Below are 21,796 nucleotides of genomic sequence, written 5' to 3' on the forward strand. Positions count from 1 at the left end.
AAATCTAACTAACCTAAGGACATCACACACATCCATGCCCAAGGCAGGTTTCGAACCTGCGACCGTAGCAGTCACGCGGTTCCGGACTGCGCGCCTAGAACCGCACGGCCACCAGGCCGGCCATGATACAATTGGTATTATTTTTCCAGAATGAGACTTTCACTCTGCAGCGGAGTGTGCGCTGATATGAAACTTCCTGGCAGATTAAAACTGTGTGCCCGACCGAGACTCGAACTCGGGACCTTTGCCTTTCGCGGGCAAGTGCTCTACCAACTGAGCTACCGAAGCACGACTCACGCCCGGTACTCACAGCTTTACTTCTGCCAGTACCTCGTCTCCTACCTTCCAAACTTTACAGAAGCTCTCCTGCGAACCTTGCAGAACTAGCACTCCTGAAAGAAAGGATATTGTGGAGACATGGCTTAGCCACAGCCTGGGGGATGTTTCCAGAATGAGACTTTCACTCTGCAGCGGAGTGTGCGCTGATATGAAACTTCCTGGCAGATTAAAACTGTGTGCCCGACCGAGACTCGAACTCGGGACCTTTGCCTTTCGCGGGCAAGTGCTCTACCAACTGAGCTACCGAAGCACGACTCACGCCCGGTACTCACAGCTTTACTTCTGCCAGTACCTCGTCTCCTACCTTCCAAACTTTACAGAAGCTCTCCTGCGAACCTTGCAGAACTAGCACTCCTGAAAGAAAGGATATTGTGGAGACATGGCTTAGCCACAGCCTGGGGGATGTTTCCAGAATGAGACTTTCACTCTGCAGCGGAGTGTGCGCTGATATGAAACTTCCTGGCAGATTAAAACTGTGTGCCCGACCGAGACTCGAACTCGGTTGGTATTATTTTTGGTCACGTGGACAGAGGAAGAAAACGGATCCACGTGGCCAGTGACCTCTGCTGGACTCCAGTTGCCGCCTGATGGCAGGGCTGGCCGTCTGTTGTCTGTCGACTGCAGACAGGTCCGTTGCCCACGTAACCTGTCTGTATGGTTGGTAGGTGGCGGAATAGACGCAAGATCTCGACACAGCAACGCAGATGCTCTTGCACCACTGGTTGGGATTTTTAGTATGTTGTCCATGGCATTTCCACCCACCCCCCCCTTCCCGCCGCACCTGTATAACAATTTGTGTCTACGCTAATTTTTCCTCCGATTCTTTCTTCCTCTTCATTGACTGGAATAATCAGTGGAAAATGGTTGTAGGATGGTGAAACTATGTGTAGACGACTAAGTATTAGGCATAGGTGTGCACGCATCATCACAGAATATGGAAATAGGAGGCTTATCCGTTCTGTGAAGCAGCGTAGGCGGTGATCTGTGGCATATCTGAGAGCAGAATACGATAATAAAGTGAGCAAAGGTGTTGTAGATCCGACCGTTCAGCACACATTATTGAACTTACGGCTCCACAGTAGGTCACTGGTACGTGTTTTCGTGGGGCACAACGACACCGTCAATTACATTGGAAGTTGCTACACATGGTCGATAACTGTGTCCGGATGTGTCGTCATTCAGGCCAATGGTTACTGAAAGTATGCACACCTTCACGACGCAGGTCGGTGGGGACAGTATTTTGCTACTGGGGACATTCACCTGGGCTTTCGAGGGACCTATGGCATTAGTAGAAGCTACCATTGAAACGTCCCCTTTCAACAATTAAACAAGACTGTGCTTAAACTGACACACAATATTTTTAGCGCAACGCAATCTGACTTTCAAAAATCCCTACAAAAGAATGGCCCTGACTAACATTAACCTATACGTTTCACAAATCACTTACCTCACAAAAATCTTGGTTACTCGAACTACTGCAATACAGCAAGCGCCACTACCGCCAGCTAAATAAAAGATTCAAACTACGGAAGGCACTAACTACTGACGGGCATAGTTAGCAAATGAAAGATTTTAATAGAGAACAAACAATGTATTTACCTTAATAGTGTTGAAAACTCATAATATACATAGTAGGTCATGACATCCAGTCTTACAAATTTCAAAACTCCGCCATCTCTCTCCCCACATCCACCACTGCCGGCGGCTCACCTCCAACTGAGCAACGCTACGCGCTGTTAACATCCAGCTGCCGCTGCCCAACACTACAATGGCAGACAACAATGCAAACTAGCCACAGACTGCACACAGCACAGCCAGTGATTTTCATACAGAGCGCTACATAACGTTGCCAATAAGAAAACATAAACAGCCTACTCACATAGCCCCCATGCTCCCCACAAAAAATTTTTACAAATTGTTTTAGGCACTGGCCAATACAGATTTGAAAAAATTTTTCATAATTACAGTAAGAAAGATATTAAATGCACACACTTCTTGATACAATGTTGGTCAAAAGCTAAAATTTTCTCACAGTCCATAAAGACAGTCCTGATCATTCATCACAGTATCATTGCAGTGTTTTTCTCAAAGTCTGAGCAGTAAAACAAAATGCACACAGAAGTAGTGGATTTCCATGCAATCTTGAAGAAGTAGTGTTGTCCTTCCAACGGAAAGACAGTGCTGACTCATGACATGCAGACAGGTATTGGTACACAACAGATCAATCCCACAGCAGAGTCAGTCGAAATTTTGAAGAGTATTGGTAGGTAGGTCATCACAGAGCAGACCCACTGTAGTCCTGGTAGAGATTACGGTATTGGTGGGCTACCAGAGGCGCAAACCCACTGCAGTCCTTGTAGAAATAATGGTACTGGTGAGTCAGCAAAGACGCAGACCCACTGTAGTCCTTGTAGAGACGGCCAGCAGCCATCTGTTGCAACTGTGCAGGTGCACAATCACCATCAAAGAGTCTTGCAGACAATATAGCAAGTCCATAAACCACCACTTGTGCACTCACAAAGTTTTTGGAATTGTCCTTAGAGCCAGCAATGCTGTTAACCAGTCCATTGCTGAATTATTAACACATGTGCAAATACTATCAGTCCCTACTTCTCACATATTGTCCATATACTATGACCAGCAGAAATGTGTGCAGTGAAATGAATGCTTACAAGTTACTTAATTTGATGAACTGGTGTCAATTACAATTTTATAACATAAGAATACAACAACAAAGCTAAAAATGCATCAGTAAATAACATAACAATACAGATAACATTTGTAGTAATACAGGCTTTACAAAAGAATAAATATATACATATATATCAGTGTTACAGGAATTATGGCATAAGTACATACATAAAGATCAGAAGAACTTTTGAAACATCACCTTCACATGTGAGCAACAAAACAGAGTAAATAATGTCCAAACATCTTTACAAAGTAAATAACATAGTATTACAAAAATTCTACAACATTGCTCTCATCAGCTAAACACATAAAGACAGGAAAAACACAAATACACAAGGGTGCACAAACACATACCAGAATAACACAGGAGGAAAGGACAGGGTTTGTTTTCAGTGTAACATTTGGTACTGAAGTCCAACCCAAAACTTCATTCCATAGATCTTTCGTCTTATTTCAACATTTGTTTCCACAAAAAAAAATCCTATCCAAGCATGCTTTCTGTATTTATATGTTCACATATTTCTTACCTCATTATTTATTTCCAAGAAAATCCTACCTAAACCTGTTGTCCCTAAACCCTACTTTTTTGGTTCATATTCTCTTTCAAAAGACTTTTTTTTTTGCCAAACCATTTTCTTACAGCTTCTCAATGCATTTCTTCCAATTCATTACAACTCGTTCTCTCATATAGCCTACCCCATCTTAAGCTAACTTAAATCTACTGAGCTCAGATGCTAAACTAAGGGATGAGGCAATGCAGCAGTACAAAACAATTAACACAAACAGCAATGACAAAATATTCAAATTGGCCAAGCAAGCAGCAATATTACAACTAATATTACGCAATGAGCAGCAAACAAGAAAAATAAATCAGTAGTAAAACTGGCTTAACAGAGTAATGTAAAGTAAAATTTAGTAGTACTGTACCTGGAAAACAGCAGAAGCAAATGCAATAAAATATATCTAAACATGACAGAGCTCAAGCAGAAAAATATTACAGTAAAGACAACAATTCAGATAAGGGAAATGTCTATTCACATCTTAATATCTATGTCATTAAAGTGGTGCACCACAACTTATTCTACAAAATAAATTACCAAGTACTTGAAAAGAAAATTATGAATGCAGTTCCTGTGAAGGTAAATGTCTTTTTGCGCTCTCTCATTTTTTTGAAAAAAATTATTATTTACTCGTTCTGTAGACAGAAAATATTTATATTAGTACATCTATAAATTTTATTTTAACCAATGCAGTGCAGCTAGAAACTAGATATTAAACAAATTGAGTAAATAAATACATAAAGCAAGCCATATGGCATTTCTCTCAACTACCAAGACAATAGCCGTGAAATGTTTCTCATCGTTTCATTAGGCATTTTAGTAAATATCATAAATTAAGAGCTCCACAGCATAATCATATGTTTTCAAGTTTGAGCGTGTTGTATTTGCGGCGCTTTCTACAAAGGAATGTCAATAGCGAGGGTAATGGCCTCCCCTTTTTTTTCTACCTGTGCCTCTGAAAAGGCACACACTAATGGCTTTTTCTCCAGGCGTCTGACACAGCTGGGTGCCCACGACGCATTACGTGCAGGTGGTCACTTAACATTCTAACAGAAATATTTATGACACCAGTTTGCACTACAGTGACAGTCTCATGTAAAAAGTTTTACAGGTCAAGAATTTGCGTTACAGATGTGTAGAAACAAAATCCTATTAATATAACAGTGTCCAAAAAATTTTCGTTGGCACTGTAATACATTCACACATTTACATACATTTCATAACTCTTAAAGTACGATTCATGGTTTCCAACAACCTTTTCCACGAATCAGAGTCCCTAACCAATACTCATTATTCCTTACCTTATTGTACATATTCGTCGACACTTCTTCAATATTTCATCATAAGAAATACGTAGCATAATCAAATTCCTCATGTACGGTAGCATCATCTTATTGATCGTAAACATATCGCAACAGCATAATACACATAGTCATCGTAATAATAACATCATAACACCCCAGTCAACTCTCAAAACCGTCGTAGCTTCCTCCAATAATTTCAAAACCTAAAAAAATTCTCTGCTCATTTCAATAGTGTCATCTACCTCAAGCGTACTTTATAAATCATGATCTCATACCAAATACATCATTCAAAGCTTTCATAGTATCACAATGGTTCCGAAAAAATATGAACAGTTCACTCAGTACAGACAAAATACAATTTCATAAGTGTGAAGTTATTCAACTGTGTAATTACGTAAACATCTGTCACTGATGTAGTAAAAAAATGTTTGTTTCTCTGTTAAATAATCAGATAGCTGTGTAATTCTGTGTTGGAGAAATATGGTAGCGATGTGTAAAGTTGTATAAGCAAATACCATATTAGCTAGGACTCCTTGTGCTTGCCAAACACATGGTACACAAAGTAAGCGTGTACCCCCCTGAGGATTAATGTAATTATACCCTCAGGTGTTACAGATTACAGAAATGGAATTAAATGTATCACGGAAAACTTTCATTGTAATTCAAAAATCTTGAAAAATAGATGGTTTAGGTACAAAATTAATCACTCAAATGTGTCTCCTGTAGCGCTGAGTGTGCGTCTTGCTGTAAGATAATTCTGTGGAACTGTTGTAGTTATCGTCCTCTGTAAGCAAAGTTCTGCTGAAGTCAATGTATTTACCTCATCATAAACGAAAGTGAAATGCTTTGCGTATAGATATCGTAGTTATTACGTACCTTACCGTGATCAAGAAAGTACTATAATGTAACGTATTGTTGTGATACGGAAAAGGCTGTCTCTTTGCAGCTATACCACAAAAGGTCCTACAAAAACGTTTTACTTTCCAGAATAATTCAGAAAAACTGTGCAGATATAAAACAGATACACCGCAAAAGCAACATTGTAAATTGTCACTCACTAGTAGCGTCGTGATAAAATCGTGTAGCTGTCACATAAACTAACCACTGTGTCATCTGGTATCTCACAGAAAGTACTTTAAACCCAGAATGTATTTTCAAGTAAACCAAAATGTTGCATTAAAATCTCATTAGCAGTACCAGTATATGTTCTAAGTATGTGAGCCTCATATTTGTTACGTAATCGTGCAACTAACAAGCAAGAATGTACACACACAATAACACTGTGTCGTCTGTTCACAATAACAATGTATTCGTAATTTATGTTTAAATAAGTTCTCTTGGTTTTTGACTGGATATTTAACTTCAAACATTGTTGCATATTAACAGATTCTAAGTCTGACAAAGCATACTAGAAATGTGAAGTAAAAAGTTTTTTGGCAAAGACAAAGTCAAAAAGCATATTATCTTTCAATAAACGGTTTTACATGTGAAATGCGGTGCAATTCTTTACTCTTCATAGTACTCAGAGTTTGAACTTGAATGCAATTATCATGCGGTATACGTCGGTAAAGAATACTGGAATTTTTCTCAAGGTTAGCGCCTGTGTTATTTTTCTCAAGCACAGCCGGCGCACGCGGCTGCCTGCGGTGCGAGTCATTGTCTGTCTCTTTGATGCTGCGCGTCGTTACTGGGATTATGAGACCTAACTTCTACAAATTCACCTTGACGAGAAGGCCCTGCCCTGTTTGAAGCTCGCCAGTTCTGATAAAATTCAGGTCTGTCGTTATGATTATATCGTCTGTCGTCATGTCGGTAGATTCCACAGTTTCTTTCTTGTCGGTCACGTGGTGGAGAATTTCTCCCTGAATCGTAAATGCGCGCTGAACTGTTGTGTCTGAAATTATTCTGTCTCCCTTGATAATAATAGTTCTGGTTACCATATTGTCTGTTTCTAAGGTAATCTCTGTCATATTCATTACTACGGAAATGCGATCTTTCTCTGTAACTATTGTTACTCTGCCAGTGGTTGTCATATGGGTGGTGTCTGTTTTGGTCACGATTTGTGTTGTGAGAATAGCCTTGTCGTATCGAGTTATTATTTCTTTCATCGCGGAATTGCGACGGATGTGACCTGTAATTGTTGCGTTCCTGTTTTCGCGTTCCGTGATTGTTAGTGTCAATTTCTAATTCTTGTCAGAGTCCCTGAAAAGCTTCGATGTCGTCTTTGCAACGTCCTGCCAAAATAATGTGTCGTAAATGTTCAGGTAATTTGATTAAGCAAATGCGGATGAGTTCTGAGGGGCTGTATGGGTTTGACAGGTACTGATTCTTGTGCAACATGTCTTCAAAATATTTCACAAGACTGGAGAATTCAGATTGTTCGAAATGTTTCATCATTATGATGCTATGTTTTGCTCGGTCTTGTGTAGCTTGAGACCAATATGCTGAGAGGAAGGCATGATAAAATTCTCCTTCACTGTGACAATCGTGAATGACCGATCGCATTCTTACAGCTGGTTCATTCTCTAAGTACCCACACATAAATTCTAATCTGTGTTCTAACGACCAGTTGGGAGGAAAACAATGAGAGAATTGATGGAGCCATGCTTGTGGATGAATGTCATTGTCAGAATTCTTAAATGTTTTAAATTTGCGTGTAGTAATGAACAGCTTATAGTCAAAATCATCGTGTCGGCGAGTCGCATGTCGGTCATTGTTGCGTCGTTTTGGCGGTTCCATTTCAAAATTCGGTGCATCTTGCCAATTTCTTTCATAATTTCCGAAATGCCCTGTGTTATTATTTTGTGGCTTTTCCGTATTTCTAAGTCCCTCTTCCCGTGTTGGAGCGCGAGTGTCCTCTGAAATACGTAATTCTTGTATTACCTGTGTCAGCTGATATTGTACTTCCCAGATTTCTCTTTGGTGTTGTGTATTAATTTGATTCTGATTTTGTTTGAATTTCCTAATTTGTTCGCACTCTTCTGTGTCATTAAAGACTACCGGTTTTGTGTCATTCAGATTATCATCTACCTTCGTAGATAAATTATTTAGCTGATCCGAAAGTTCGACTACTTTCTCCGATAGTGAACTAATTTCCTCCGTGTGTCTTTCTGAACCAATTTTCAGAATATCTACTGTGTCCTTTAAGTTTTCCTGAGTTTTTGCAAGTTGCGTAACCGAATCGGTAGATGCAACTGAGTCAATTTTAGCTTGCAAGGTCTCATGATTTTCATGAACAATAGTTTGCAGTTCTTTTATGGCTGCTTCGTGATTCTGTAATGCATTTTCATGCCGCGAAAAAATGGGTTGAAAATGCTCAAAAATTTGAGTTTTTACGTCATTACAGACTTTTTGACATTTCGATTCAATGTTATGTAACTCAATAGTTAAATCTTCACGTGTTTGTTCAAGAGTTTGTTCCAATGAGTCTAACTTTTGAAGCTGTTGCTGTGTTTGTCTCTGATTTTGTTCCATCGTGTCTAACTTTTGAAGCTTTTGCTGTGTTTGTCTCTGATTTTGTTCCATTGTGTCTAACTGTTGCTGTGTTTGTCTCTGATTTTGTTCCATTGTGTCTAACTTTTGAAGCATTTGTCCCATTTGTTGCATTAATTGTAATAACAATGCACTGGTGTCTGAAACATGTTCCTCAGTGCTTTTCGGCAGTGAATTTTCACCGGCAACATTCACATTTTGACAAGCGGAAAATGTGTCTTGACTGATTTGAGAAAACGGTGAGAACCCAAAACCTGAGTCTACAGTATTTGCAATATTGTGTTCTGCCATTCCCGATTCCTGAGGCGAGCTGTTGCCGACCGATCGATCGATAATGCTTCCCTGTTCACTACCTGTTTCACTGTCTACACCATTATTTGACGCCCGCTCCTTTTCCCTGTGCACAGTTACCAAATTACTACTTTGAATATTAGTTAATTCATTACATGGTGGTGCTAACATACTGCTTTCGTCTTCACTGTCACTTCTCAGTTTACTTTGGAGCCTAGTATTACGTTTTTCACACGCCATTATTGTCACAATATTTCACACGACAACACAGGAAAACACAATTTGAAGAGCAAAAATAAGAGAACACATTAACATAGCACTGAAAATAATATCTAGCTAATTGCAAGCGCAGCTGCGAAATACTTGGTGCAAATCTACATGCGTGCCACACCTGTTTTACTGTACAACAATGAAAGACTGCAACCACAAAGGAGATTCTCTCTACAATTACGCGCTAGCAATAAACAAAATCTTCACTAATTACACAAACAACAAGAAAAAATCAGAAGATTCCAGTGAGGTATCCTGGGCTAAGGGTCGACATATGTAACGTCCCCTTTGAACAATTATAGAAGACTGTGCTTAAACTGACACACAATAATTTTAGCGCAATGCAATCTGACTTTCAAAAATCCCTACAAAAGAATGGCCCTGACTAACATTAACCTATACGTTTCACAAATCACTTACCTCACAAAAATCTTGGTTACTCGAACTACTGCAATACAGTGAGCGCCACTACTACCAGCTAAATAAAAGATTCAAACTACAGAAGGCACTAACTACTGACAGGCATAGTTAGCAAATGAAAGATTTTAATAGAGAACAAACAATGTATTTACCTTAATAGTGTTGAAAACTCATAATATACATAGTAGGTCATGACATCCAGTCTTACAAATTTCTAAACTCCGCCATCTCTCTCCCCACATCCACCACTGCTGGCGGCTCACCTCCAACTGAGCAACGCTACGCGCTGTTAACATCCAGCTGCCGCTGCCCAACACTACAATGGCAGACAACAATGCAAACTAGCCACAGACTGCACACAGCACAGCCAGTGATTGTCATACAGAGCGCTACGTAACGTTGCCAATAAGAAAACATAAACAGCCTACTTACACCATGACAGCTGCGGACTACATGAATATTATAGCGATCCACCACTACCCTGCGCCTCCGCAACGGCGATGTCATCTTGAAGTAAGGTCAGAAATGTTTGCGCAACAATGATGTGAATACCCCAAACTCATCTGCCGACTTACGTAGAGAGGTACGATCATCATAATAAAATAAGGGAAATCAAAGCTCGCACGGGAAGATACAGGTGTTCGTTTCTTTTCAAGTGCTGTTCGATGTTGCCAGGCACTTGAGTGAGATTTGCACAGTACCCAGGTAGATGTAACTGTAGATCTGGATCCGATGGAAAACATTTGGATGCTGTCGGACAGCAGATCCTCGTCGGCGAACCACCATCCTGCAATTTACGGGAATTAGTGGCCCGTGCGCGGATACACGAGGGTTGACTGAAAAGTAATGCCTCCACCTTCGTAAATCTTCAGCAGTTGGCAGCATTGGTGTGCGGCAGAACTGGCTTGTTCCGTAGCATCTTCTCTACAGCTCCAGTTGGCGGGAAGCCTCAGCATTGATCGGTTGTGTTGTTACAGCGTGAAGTATGGAACCCTGCGCACACGGTCGGTCAATGCGATTTAAGCAACATGCAGTCATTGAATTCTTGACAGCAGAAGGTGTCAACCCAAAGGAGATTCTTCAGAGAATGAAACCATTTTATGATGATTGTGTTGATGTGAGTACTATACGTCGTTCGACGAGTACGTTTAAGGATGTTGAGGAGGGAACATCAGACCTGGATGACAAACAAAGGGTTGGACGTCCTGTGACAGTAACCACCGAGTTTCACAAGATAAATGTTGACGGATTGATTCAGGACGATCGTCGTATCACTCAGAGAGAAACTGCAAGCGCAATCGGCATTTCACAAGAACGTGTGGGTCACATTATTGCTTTGCTTGGCTATCGAAAGATGCAGCATGACAATACCAAGCCATCCACTTTACGTGCTACCACAGGAGACCTTCAAAGACTGAATCTCACCGTCGTACGGCATCCTCCATACAATCCCGATTTAACACCATCCGACTTCCATCTGTTCCCGATAACGAAAGACGATCTGCGGGGACAACAGTACGATTCTGATGAAGACGTTAAGAGAACTGTGAGATTGTGGTTGCGGAAACAGAGTGTCGACATCTTCCGTGACGGCTTCAGAAAACTTGTTCATCGTTTGCAGAAATGTATCCAGTAGACGGCGATTATGTGGGAAAGTGAATATTGGTAATTAAAGATCACATTCTAATGATTATTTCTGCATTTGATTTAGTAAAATATTCCCATTCAAACCCAATTAACGAAGGTGGAGGCATTGCTTTTCATTCAACTCTCGTTTGATGCCACACTCTAGTAGAAACCCTATCTAGAACGTATTAGATCCCTGCGAGGAAGAATCGCTGCTATACTGCGTTTTAAAGGCGGGCAAACAACCTATTAAGCAATTGTCTTAATTTTTTTTCAATATTTGCAACATCTTTCATTCTGCTGAGTACAAGTAAAACTACAAGAATGTCTTGTTTAGTCGTACTTGATATTCCGGACGACTGCATAGTGTTCTATGTAGAAGCGATATCCAGTCCCATATATGCACTCGTTTCACGAGTCAGTTTTGCAAGTATCGATAGAAAATAATTTCGCGAACAATAACAATCCGCCGATAAATGTTACTGATTGTCAGCAGTGAATGAGAGCATGCTGAACTATGATGCCGCCGAATGTTTACTGTATAAACTCTTAAAGCTTTTAAATATAACAGGCGCTATTCTGTATCTTTATTCTTCATGTCTATGTATTTGCCGCTCGCGGCCTCTCTTTGAGCATGAAAGTACCTAACCACACACGAGCGCCACGATATCTGCAAGATTGCGACGTCTTGGTTTCGCTGTCATCGATCATCCTCAATACAGTCCCGACTTAGCCCCATCCGATTTCCATCTGTTTCGAAAACCTGAAGAACACTTTCAAGGACTTCACTTTGATGGAAAAACTTTTGGTCTTATGGGACCAAAGCTTACACACTACTTAATCTAACTTAAACTAATTGACGCTACGGACGACACAGACATTCATGCCCGAGGGAAGACACGAACCTCCGACGGGGGAAGCCGCGCGGACCGTGGCAAGAGGCCTCAGAACGCGCGGCTACCCCGTGAGGCTCCCTTTGATGGAGATGAATAGTTCAGGCAGAGGTGAGGTTCTGCCTCCATCAACAAACATTCTAATGACTCTATCGATAAACGTCTCTGTCATTATGAGAAATGAGTTCGTCACGAGGGTGTCTATTTTGAGAAATAAAGATAAATTTTAATTTTCTTCATCGATGGCTCACCTGTAGCTTCCTGGCATGTACTTACTTGAAATATCGTGGGATGTATTGAAACGTCCCCTTAGAAAAATTTATGAATGACTGTGCTGATAAACCGCTTACATTATTTGATTTTCAAACAGCTGAGCAAAACTGAGCGTACTCAGACATTACTCTCTTTACTTACTCTGATCAACACTAAACTGACACACAATGTTTTTAGCGCAACGCAGTCTGACTTTCAAAAATCACTACAAAAGAATGGCCCTGACTAACAACAACCTATGCCTTTCTTGAATCACTTACCTCAAAAAAATCTTTGTTACTCGAACTACTGCAATACAGCGAGCGCCACTACTGCCATCTAAATAAAAGGTTATGACTACTGAAGGCACTAACTACTGGTAGGCATAGTCAGCAAATGAAAGATTTTGATAGAGAACAAACAGTGTATTTACCTTAATAATGTTCCAAAGTCATATATATACAGGGTGTTACAAAAAGGTACTGCCAAACTTTCAGGAAACATTTCTCACACACAAAGAAAGAAAATATGTTATGTGGACATGTGTCCGGAAACGCTGACTTTCCATGTTAGATCTCATTTTATTACTTCTCTTCAAATCACATTAATCATGGACTGGAAACACACAGCAACAGAACGTACCAGCGTGACTTCAAACACTTTGTTACAGGAAATGTTCAAAATGTCCTCCGTTAGCGAGGATACATGCATCCACCCTCCGTCGCATGGAATCCCTGATGCGCTGATGCAGCCCTGGAGAATGGAGTATTGTATCACAGCCGTCCACAATACGAGCACGAAGAGTCTCTACATTTGGTACCGGGGTTGCGTAGACAAGAGCTTTCAAATGCCCCCATAAATGAAAGTCAAGAGGGTTGAGGTCAGGAGAGCGTGGAGGCCATGGAATTGGTCCGCCTCTACCAATCCATCGGTCACCGAGTCTGTTGTTGAGAAGCGTACGAACACTTCGACCGAAATGTGCAGGAGCTCCATCGTGCATGAACCACATGTTGTGTCGTACTTGTGAAGGCACATGTTCTAGCAGCACAGGTAGAGTATCCCGTATGAAATCATGATAACGTGCTCCATTGAGCATAGGTAGAAGAACATGGGGCCCAATCAAGACATCACCAACAATGCCTGCCCAAACGTTCACAGAAAATCTGTGTTGATGACGTGATTGCACAATTGCGTGCGGATTCTCGTAAGCCCACACATGTTGATTGTGAAAATTTACAATTTGATCACGTTGGAATGAAGCCTCATCCGTAATGAGGATTGACACATTGTTAGATGAACCATTCGCAGAAGTGTACCCGTGGAGGCCAATCAGCTGCTGATTGTGCCTGCACACGCTGTACATGGTACGGAAACAACTCGTTCTCCCGTAGCACTCTCCATACAGTGACGTGGTCAACGTTACCTTGTACAGCAGCAACTTCTCTGACGCTGACATTAGGGTTATCGTCAACATGTCTCAGTTCCAATTCGTCAGTAGAAGAATACAGAGATACAGATATGTCACCTTAACTTACATAGAACAATTTCTGTCACACACACCACACCTTACAACAGTTATTTCACATACTCTTTCTTCAGACAATTTGTTTATATCCACATCAATTATTTTCAGGCAGCACATTTATAGTTAAGTCTGACAAATACAGGGCGTAAAAGAATTACGAATAAGAAATCTTAAGATTATTTAATGGCGATAAAAAGAAATACTCTTTACACGTGACAAAAATGTCATAAACGTACCTTGTTGGCCATAGGAGGTCATGAAGGTTTATACTCTAGTGATGTTTAGAGGCGGTCTTCAAACCTCAGTGTGGTCAGTATAATTTTAAAGGTGTTAATAAAAATGACGTCCGCTTTCATTAATGCACAACTGGCATTTGCGTGCTAATGATCGCCTAACTCGCTCTAAACAACCACGTGTTTCACGCGTAATGCCTGCAACTTCAGCCAAACGGGCAACCAGCTCTTCCGAAGTATATATCGCGGTCTCGTACTGCAAACTCTTCGTCTCTTAGCACAAAAATAAATCTGTATCAGATCAGCAATATCTCTAAAACAATATTTATCACACGGCAATTTGATCACCGTCTCTGGACAAAACTAACGTCAAAAAATTCCCTAGTAGGAAACGGTGCATCCATGAAATTTGTCTCACATAAGAAATTGTTTCATCTTCTCGAAACACAGTAAAGTTTGTTGTGAAGCTCCTAAAGCCCTTCATTTCCCCCATTGCTCCTCCTTATGTTTCCATAATTATATTTGGTTATCTCCCATAAAAGATGGCATTTACTCGTTATCCGTTATTTCCAATACTTTGTTTCCCATTGTTCCTTCCAATTTACTTTCTTCGTTCAGTGGAGAGTAAACGACAATTTTTCCATCAAGGGTCTTATTTTATATGAATAAATATGTTTGTACAACACAGCTTGCCATATTCACCTCACTATTCCATTTTTAAGAGTCAACAAATATATGAGTGAGGATGGCAGACAGAATATTAGATCTCTTAACGGTATGTGTGGATATGTTACAACGAGGAATTCAAACACAGCAAAGAACTTGTATTAAATACAGGTTACTAAGCACATTTCCAGTTCACGTTGGTATGGATGTACGAGCAGGGATGCGACTATAATTATCATTATTTGCAACTTTAGTTACAGTGGTTTGCCTGCATACGATTATCCTGTTAGTTTAACAGACATAGTATTTTAAACTATATTGATGTTCATGCTCGGTCATATACTCCACACCACTTGCCGCGCGGAGTAGCCGTACGGTCTTAGGGGCCTTGTCACAGTTCGCGCGACTCCCCCCGTCGGAGGTTCTAGTCCTCACTCGGAGCTAGGGACTGCTGACCTCAGCAGTTTGGTCCCATAGAATCTTACCACAAAGTCCCAAAAACATTTTCACCCCCTTGAAATGGCCTGTTGGACCGAAATTGGGCAATCGTTAAAGGAGAAATGGCATGTCATATGCAAAGCGTTAGTGTGAAAAATGGTTTGAATATTCAAAACATAGCTGTAATACACTATGTGAAGGAAATTCTAGGCACTTGACTCTTTTTTTCTCCTTATCTTCCTAATATATAGGTTCGTATAGACGCATTGTTTTGTTCTGGATATAATAATTGTTTAAAAAATTCCTCGATTAATACTAAGATTTACCACCAGTGATCCTCAGTTTCTGGAGAAAGCTCCTCTCGCCTACGACACCCTCTTCTTTCTCCCTTGTACCGATATTCTCAAAAAAATGGCTCTGAGCACTATGGGACTTAACATCTATGGTCATCAGTCCCCTAGAACTTAGAACTCCTTAAACCTAACTAACCTAAGGACAGCACACAACACCCAGCCATCACGAGGCAGAGAAAATCCCTGACCCCGCCGGGAATCGAACCCGGGAACCCGGGCGTGGGAAGCGAGAACGCTACCGCACGACCCCGAGATGCGGGCCCGATATTCTCTTCTATCCACCATTTCTACTTTATAGAAAACTACTCTTTGTTTTACTCCGTCTTCTCGAATTGTGATTTGGAGCAAATTGATATATTCCTTTCTACTGCTCTTTAGCATTTCCCTCCATTTTTTGTGTAAGTCAACACCTATGGTTGTTATCCTGTCCTGCTCAAAAAAGTTCTTAGTTTCAGCCAGAAGATCTGTGATTTCTGTGAATCTTAGCAGGGTTATCTGGTCCCTTAACTGCTCGCTTGCGGGAAGACTGCGATTCAAGTCAGAGTAGCGTCGGGACGGTTTCTTTAAGATCCTGTGCTCTTTCTCTAATGATTTCGTCGTCAACGGACCTTTAAACTCCAACATTTCTTCCTTCCCTCACCCCGTCCCTTAAATTTCATCTCTTTCACTTCTTTCCCAGGTCAAACATTATAGAGTAGAAATTAACGATGCTAAATTGTCTCCCATATACTGTGGAAAAGAACGAGAGGTACACGTTATTGTTCCAGGCAGTGGCTGGAGAACTGGACCAGAGCACCGACGAAGGCACGGAGCAGGAGGTGAGGATTTCGCAGATGATCAAGCACCCAGACCACCCAGGGTAAGTACAAGCCACGCGGTAATTCCACAGACTTCGAACCGACTCCAGTGAGTAAAGTACTCTTCCACATTGAAGTGCTATGTTTGACTCAATTTTCAAATCACTGAAATATTATCAGCATCATCTTCACTTACGTGTATTAAGCCTGATATCTTCATATAGAGATTAGTTCAAGTCCTCCCATCTGTCGTGTTTATTTTTATTTGTATAGAAGAACAAACAATAAGAATGGAAGATCAAGAACGAAGTGCCCGGATTAAGTACATCGAACGTGTGTAGCAGACGATACTTTAAACTTGAGAATTCTTATTTCAAAATTAAATCGGATGGTCAAGATCCGTAGAAACATCTTGCAAGCGATGCTGTCCATCGCACCTCCTTCAGATATGGTGGTAAGATGGCCCAGTCGTCAAAAACTGAACACAGAACAAGCATTCAAACAAGAAGAAGCACATCTTGAGCTTACGTCGTTCACTGCTTCTGTTTTGCTTCTTTTTTCACAGTTCAGTACACCTTCTTCGTGTATTTAAGTTTGAGCTATGTTTAATTTTTGACCGACCACTGGGCCATTTTTGCACTAAATCTGGAGGGGATACGATGACGAATGTCCTTTGTTAGCACGTATATTAAATAGTAGATTCTTTGTCGAATCTTAACACATTACAAGCAGTTAACGAAGCCAGAAAAACAGTTTTCTGCAAGGCAGTGTGTCGCAGATGGCTGCACTTTCATAAGCACACGAATGATCAATAAATTTGGGAGAAAGTCAGCATCTTTTATTTACGTAGATAATGCGGCGATTTCATGTTAAGCAAAATCTCGTGATGAAATTGAAAATGGCCTAAATGGTGACGTCGTGACACTCACATACTGCTACAGGGTAAAACAACTAATACCGAATCCTGGCAAAAATTCAGAACATTAACAACCCGGAGGCAGGAAAGGATCTATATATCGTCTTTAGTGGCACCCTGGGTACCAACTTCGACAGAAATTTGGCAAGTAGGAAACATATTGAGAAAAACAAAAACAAAATCCAAAGACGGAATAGCGTACTAATCAAAAATATCTGCAAAATGGGCTTAAGGGGACCAACGAAAACGTGCTACGCTGCACAGCACTCAGCATGTATTTTCGGTCACCGGTTATGGATACCCTATTTGGGAGACGTCTAAGCACACCAAGGAAATTAACAAGGTCTTAATGATACATGAAGGAAAATAACTGACTGCTCGAAACCAACTAGAATGGGTCACCAGTATTCACAATCGGGCATTGCTGCTCCACATACCAGAAGATCGTTCCTTAGCTCAAAAGAACCGAACAAACAGATTAATCGAAAACGTCAGCCATAATATGACCATCAACCAGTGCCCAACGGATTTATAAATTGAGGGCAACCATCAGAAGAGTCCATAAAACAATTCTAGCAATAAGAATGTCCAAACGCGCTTAATAAACCCTCGTGTTCCCATCTGGATTGGGGTCACTGGAGAAATCTGAACGGACTCCGTAAGGGCGTGGAGCGCTCGAAATAACTTATGAACATATGTGGTTTAAAAATCATTCCGATTTCAAATTCTGTAGAAGATTACAATAATATTGGACGTAATATCTGTGTGTGTATTATTATGCTTTCCTTCCACGGCAGTGCCCGAAACGGTATTTTATTGTTTAAATCACAAATAACAAAGTTTTAGGGTTTCGAAAAATTTCATTTCCGATGGATGAAATTACAGCCTACTCTTTATGGATGACCGAATGATAACAGTCGAGAAGCAAACAACGTAACGTACGTGTTTGGGAATTACCTGCATTGATATAAATACATAAATGTTATAGATTTGAGATTTACGAGAATAGATATATAAAGCTAAATGCTGGAAACATGTAATACTATGTTCATAGAAGCGGAAAGGAGTGATTTAAAAATGAAGAACGAAATTATTAAATATTTAGACAACACACTGATGGACAATAAAAGGAATGTCTAAGATGTACACAGTCAAAAACGATATTAAACGTCATAACTAACCAGCTACGTGCAGTATTTTGGAACGAGTGTATCGTCAAAGATACAATAACGACCGTATAGGAGTGTTGTCGAAAGCACCCTCTCGTGAAGGACACATGCGTAGTCACTGACAAAGGAAATGGAATGAAAGCTGTATGCAGCCGAAATGATGTAGTGAAGAACGCTTTCAAAATCACAGTAATAGATAGGGTAATAAATGAAGACATCAAACTGACAGCAAACATAGATTCAATATTGATTCAGTGGATTGAAAGGAAAACAACTTGAATGGTATAGACAGATGAGACTACAGATGACAACAGAATAACTCAGAATGTATGATCATCGAGACCTTCAGGAAGCGGGAATAGTGGTAGACTTACCAAGAACTGGGGACTAGAATGCAGAAATTGCAGAGCTCTTGCGTATAATCATACTGGAAAACTACCGTTGCATGAATACGAACGAGTACATAACCATCAGTATTTTTTGGTGAAACAAACGTTTGCAGTATCTTTAGTCTGGTGTTTCCATTTACCTGTTGTTCAACATATCTACTGCTCTCAACCTTCCTCGACATAATGGCTACACCGAGATTCTGCCCATGTCTCCATGTTAGGCGAGCAAGAACTCGTTTATTTCCGATTACAACTAATATGCTATGTATCAGCTTGTCACACACTGTGACTATTCACCTGCCTGAACTGCGCTAACATTTTCACATGGTACATGAGTTAGTTTTAAAGTTTCGTTTGGGATAATGTTTCACACATGACTATGATGTCTCGCATCGAATTTCTGTACTGGCAGCACAAACGATTTTATCACAAGAACTGTCTCTTAGTTTAAACGTGGAGGAACCAAGCAGTGTTTACCTTAATACTGTCGTATAATCTCAATTTACAGAAAATAAACTGATCAGATTTTGTAAGCCAGGATGATAACTGAAGAGAAAAGTTGGAAATAAATAAACAAGACTGAGTAGATACTAGATAGAGGAAGTACATTAATTTTAGTCACTGTAGTTATTTTCCAGTTCCGACGGTCGCGAGATCGTTGTCAATATCTAAATTTCTGCGAGTATTTAGTTGACATTTTATGCATATTTGTTTGCTTTTAAATTTATTGTTCTGCATCCTAATATAAATTTTCTGCTTTCTTGTGCCAATATGTGCGAGTAGCTCTGTAACAAGCGTTCTTTACAGTGGTATTGACGTGAGCCCTAACGACATCGCTATCTTCAAACTGATGACCGCCTTCACGTTCAACTCTTTTGTCCAACCCATTAACCTGCCCAGCGCCGGAGTTGTTCCCACAGGTAAGCGTCGCCGGCACGTTTTCAAACGATTCACCTATGTTAAACAGTTATCTATACAGCTATTAAAGTACTACAAACTGGAAATATACTGCGAGATCGAAACACTGAGACACCTGGGTATTGTCATCCAAACCTGCAATTTATGCCACTGCTTGGGTAGCTCAGAGCACTTGCCCGCGAAAGGCAAAGCTCCTGAGTTCGAGTCTCGGTCCGGCACACAGTTTTAATCTGCCAGGAAGTTTCATATCAGCGCACACTCCGCTGTAGAGTGAAAATTTCATTCTAGTTCTGATCCTGTTTACGCCCCTTGTGTGCCCTGCCAGGACTAGTAACAAAACTGAAAACGAACAGTGTTAAAGCACTCTGGCGGCGGTTTCACCCGTCATACAGTACTGCAACTCTAATCGTTTACATACCCGCTGATGATGTGTTCGTGTATGAAGGTACATTAACATCCGACCACATATTCTGGGAGCCCGATTTTTCTTTGTTAGGCAGTGTAGCTCCTACACGTAGTTCCGCCATTTTCCAAGATATCTATAACGAATATAGTATGCGAAATGCCCCTCTCCATAAAAAAAATAATAATAAGGGGCAGATGTGGACTCTGACCACAATCTATTGGTTATGACCTGTAGATTAAAACTGAAGAAACTGCAAAAAGGTGGGAATTCAAGGAGATGGGACCTGGATAAACTGAAAGAACCAGAGGTTGTACAGAGTTTCAGGGAGAGCATAAGGGAACAATTGACAGGAATGGGGGAAAGAACTACAGTAGAAGAAGAATGGGTAGCTTTGAGGGATGAAGTAGCGATGGCAGCAGAGGATCAAGTAGATAAAAAGACGAGGGCTAGTAGAAATCCTTGGGTAACAGAAGAAATATTGAATTTAATTGATGAAAGGAGAAAATATAAAAATGCAGTAAATGAAGCATGCAAAAAGGAATACAAACGTCTCAAAAATGAGATCGACAGAAAGTGCAAAATGGCTAAGCAGGGATGGCTAGAGGACAAATGTAAGGATGTAGAGGCCTATCTCACTATGGGTAAGATACTGCCTACAGGAAAATTAAAGAGACCTTTGGAGATAAGGGAATGACTTGTATGAATATCAAAGCTCAGATGGAAACCCAGTTCTAAGCAAAGAAGGGAAAGCAGAAAGGTGGAAGGAGTATATAGAGGGTCTATACAAGGGCGATGTACTTGAGGACAATATTATGGAAATGGAAGAGGATGTAGATGAAGATGAAATGGGAGATATCATACTGCGTGAAGAGTTTGACAGAGCACTGAAAGACCTGAGTCGAAACAAGGCCCCCGGAGTAGACAACATTCCATTGGAACTACTGACGGCCTTGGGAGAGCCAGTCCTGACAAAACTCTACCATCTGGTGAGCAAGATGTATGAAACAGGCGAAATACCCTCAGACTTCAAGAAGAATATAATAATTCCAATCCCAAAGAAAGCAGGTGTTGACAGATGTGAAAATTACCGAACTATCAGTTTAATAAGTCACAGCTGCAAAATACTAACACGAATTCTTTACAGACGAATGGAAAAACTGGTAGAAGCCGACCTCGGGGAAGATCAGTTTGGATTCCGTAGAAATATTGGAACACGTGAGGCAATACTGACCTTACGACTTATCTTAGAAGAAAGATTAAGGAAAGGCAAACCTACGTTTCTAGCATTTGTAGACTTAGAGATAGCTTTTGACAATGTTGACTGGAATACTCTCTTTCAAATTATAAAGGTGGCAGGGGTAAAATACAGGGAGCGAAAGGCTATTTACAATTTGTACAGAAACCAGATGACAGTTATAAGAGTCGCGGGACATGAAATGGAAGCAGTGGTAGGGAAGGGAGTAAGACAGGGTTGTAGCCTCTCCCCGATGTTGTTCAATCTGTATATTGAGCAAGCAGTAAAGGAAACAAAAGAAAAATTCGGAGTAGGTATTAAAATTCATGGAGAAGAAATAAAAACTTTGAGGTTCGCCGATGACATTGTAATTCTGTCAGAGACAGCAAAGGACTTGGAAGAGCAGTTGAATGGAATGGACAGTGTCTTGAAAGGAGGATATAAGATGAACATCAACAAAAGCAAAACAAGGATAATGGAATGTAGTCTAATGAAGTCGGGTGATGCTGAGGAAATTAGATTAGGTAATGAGACACTTAAAGTGGTAAAGGAGTTTTGCTATTTGGGGAGCAAAATAAGTGATGATGGTCGAAGTAGAGAGGATATAAAATGTA

General features: G+C 40.6%; 1 protein-coding gene across 1 annotated transcript in view; it reads left to right on the top strand.

Annotated features, from left to right (window-relative positions):
- LOC126234780 (trypsin-1-like) overlaps positions 1 to 21,796 on the top strand; it is a 64,874-nt gene that overhangs the window by 12,161 nt on the left and 30,917 nt on the right. The window contains exons 4-5 of the mRNA XM_049943529.1: positions 16,121 to 16,212; positions 19,432 to 19,544. Of these exons, the coding sequence (XP_049799486.1) occupies positions 16,121 to 16,212; positions 19,432 to 19,544 (205 nt within the window). The remainder of the gene's footprint in view (positions 1 to 16,120; positions 16,213 to 19,431; positions 19,545 to 21,796) is intronic.

The sequence above is a fragment of the Schistocerca nitens genome, chromosome 2, assembly GCF_023898315.1.
Source record: "Schistocerca nitens isolate TAMUIC-IGC-003100 chromosome 2, iqSchNite1.1, whole genome shotgun sequence".
Taxonomy (NCBI): domain Eukaryota; kingdom Metazoa; phylum Arthropoda; class Insecta; order Orthoptera; family Acrididae; genus Schistocerca; species Schistocerca nitens.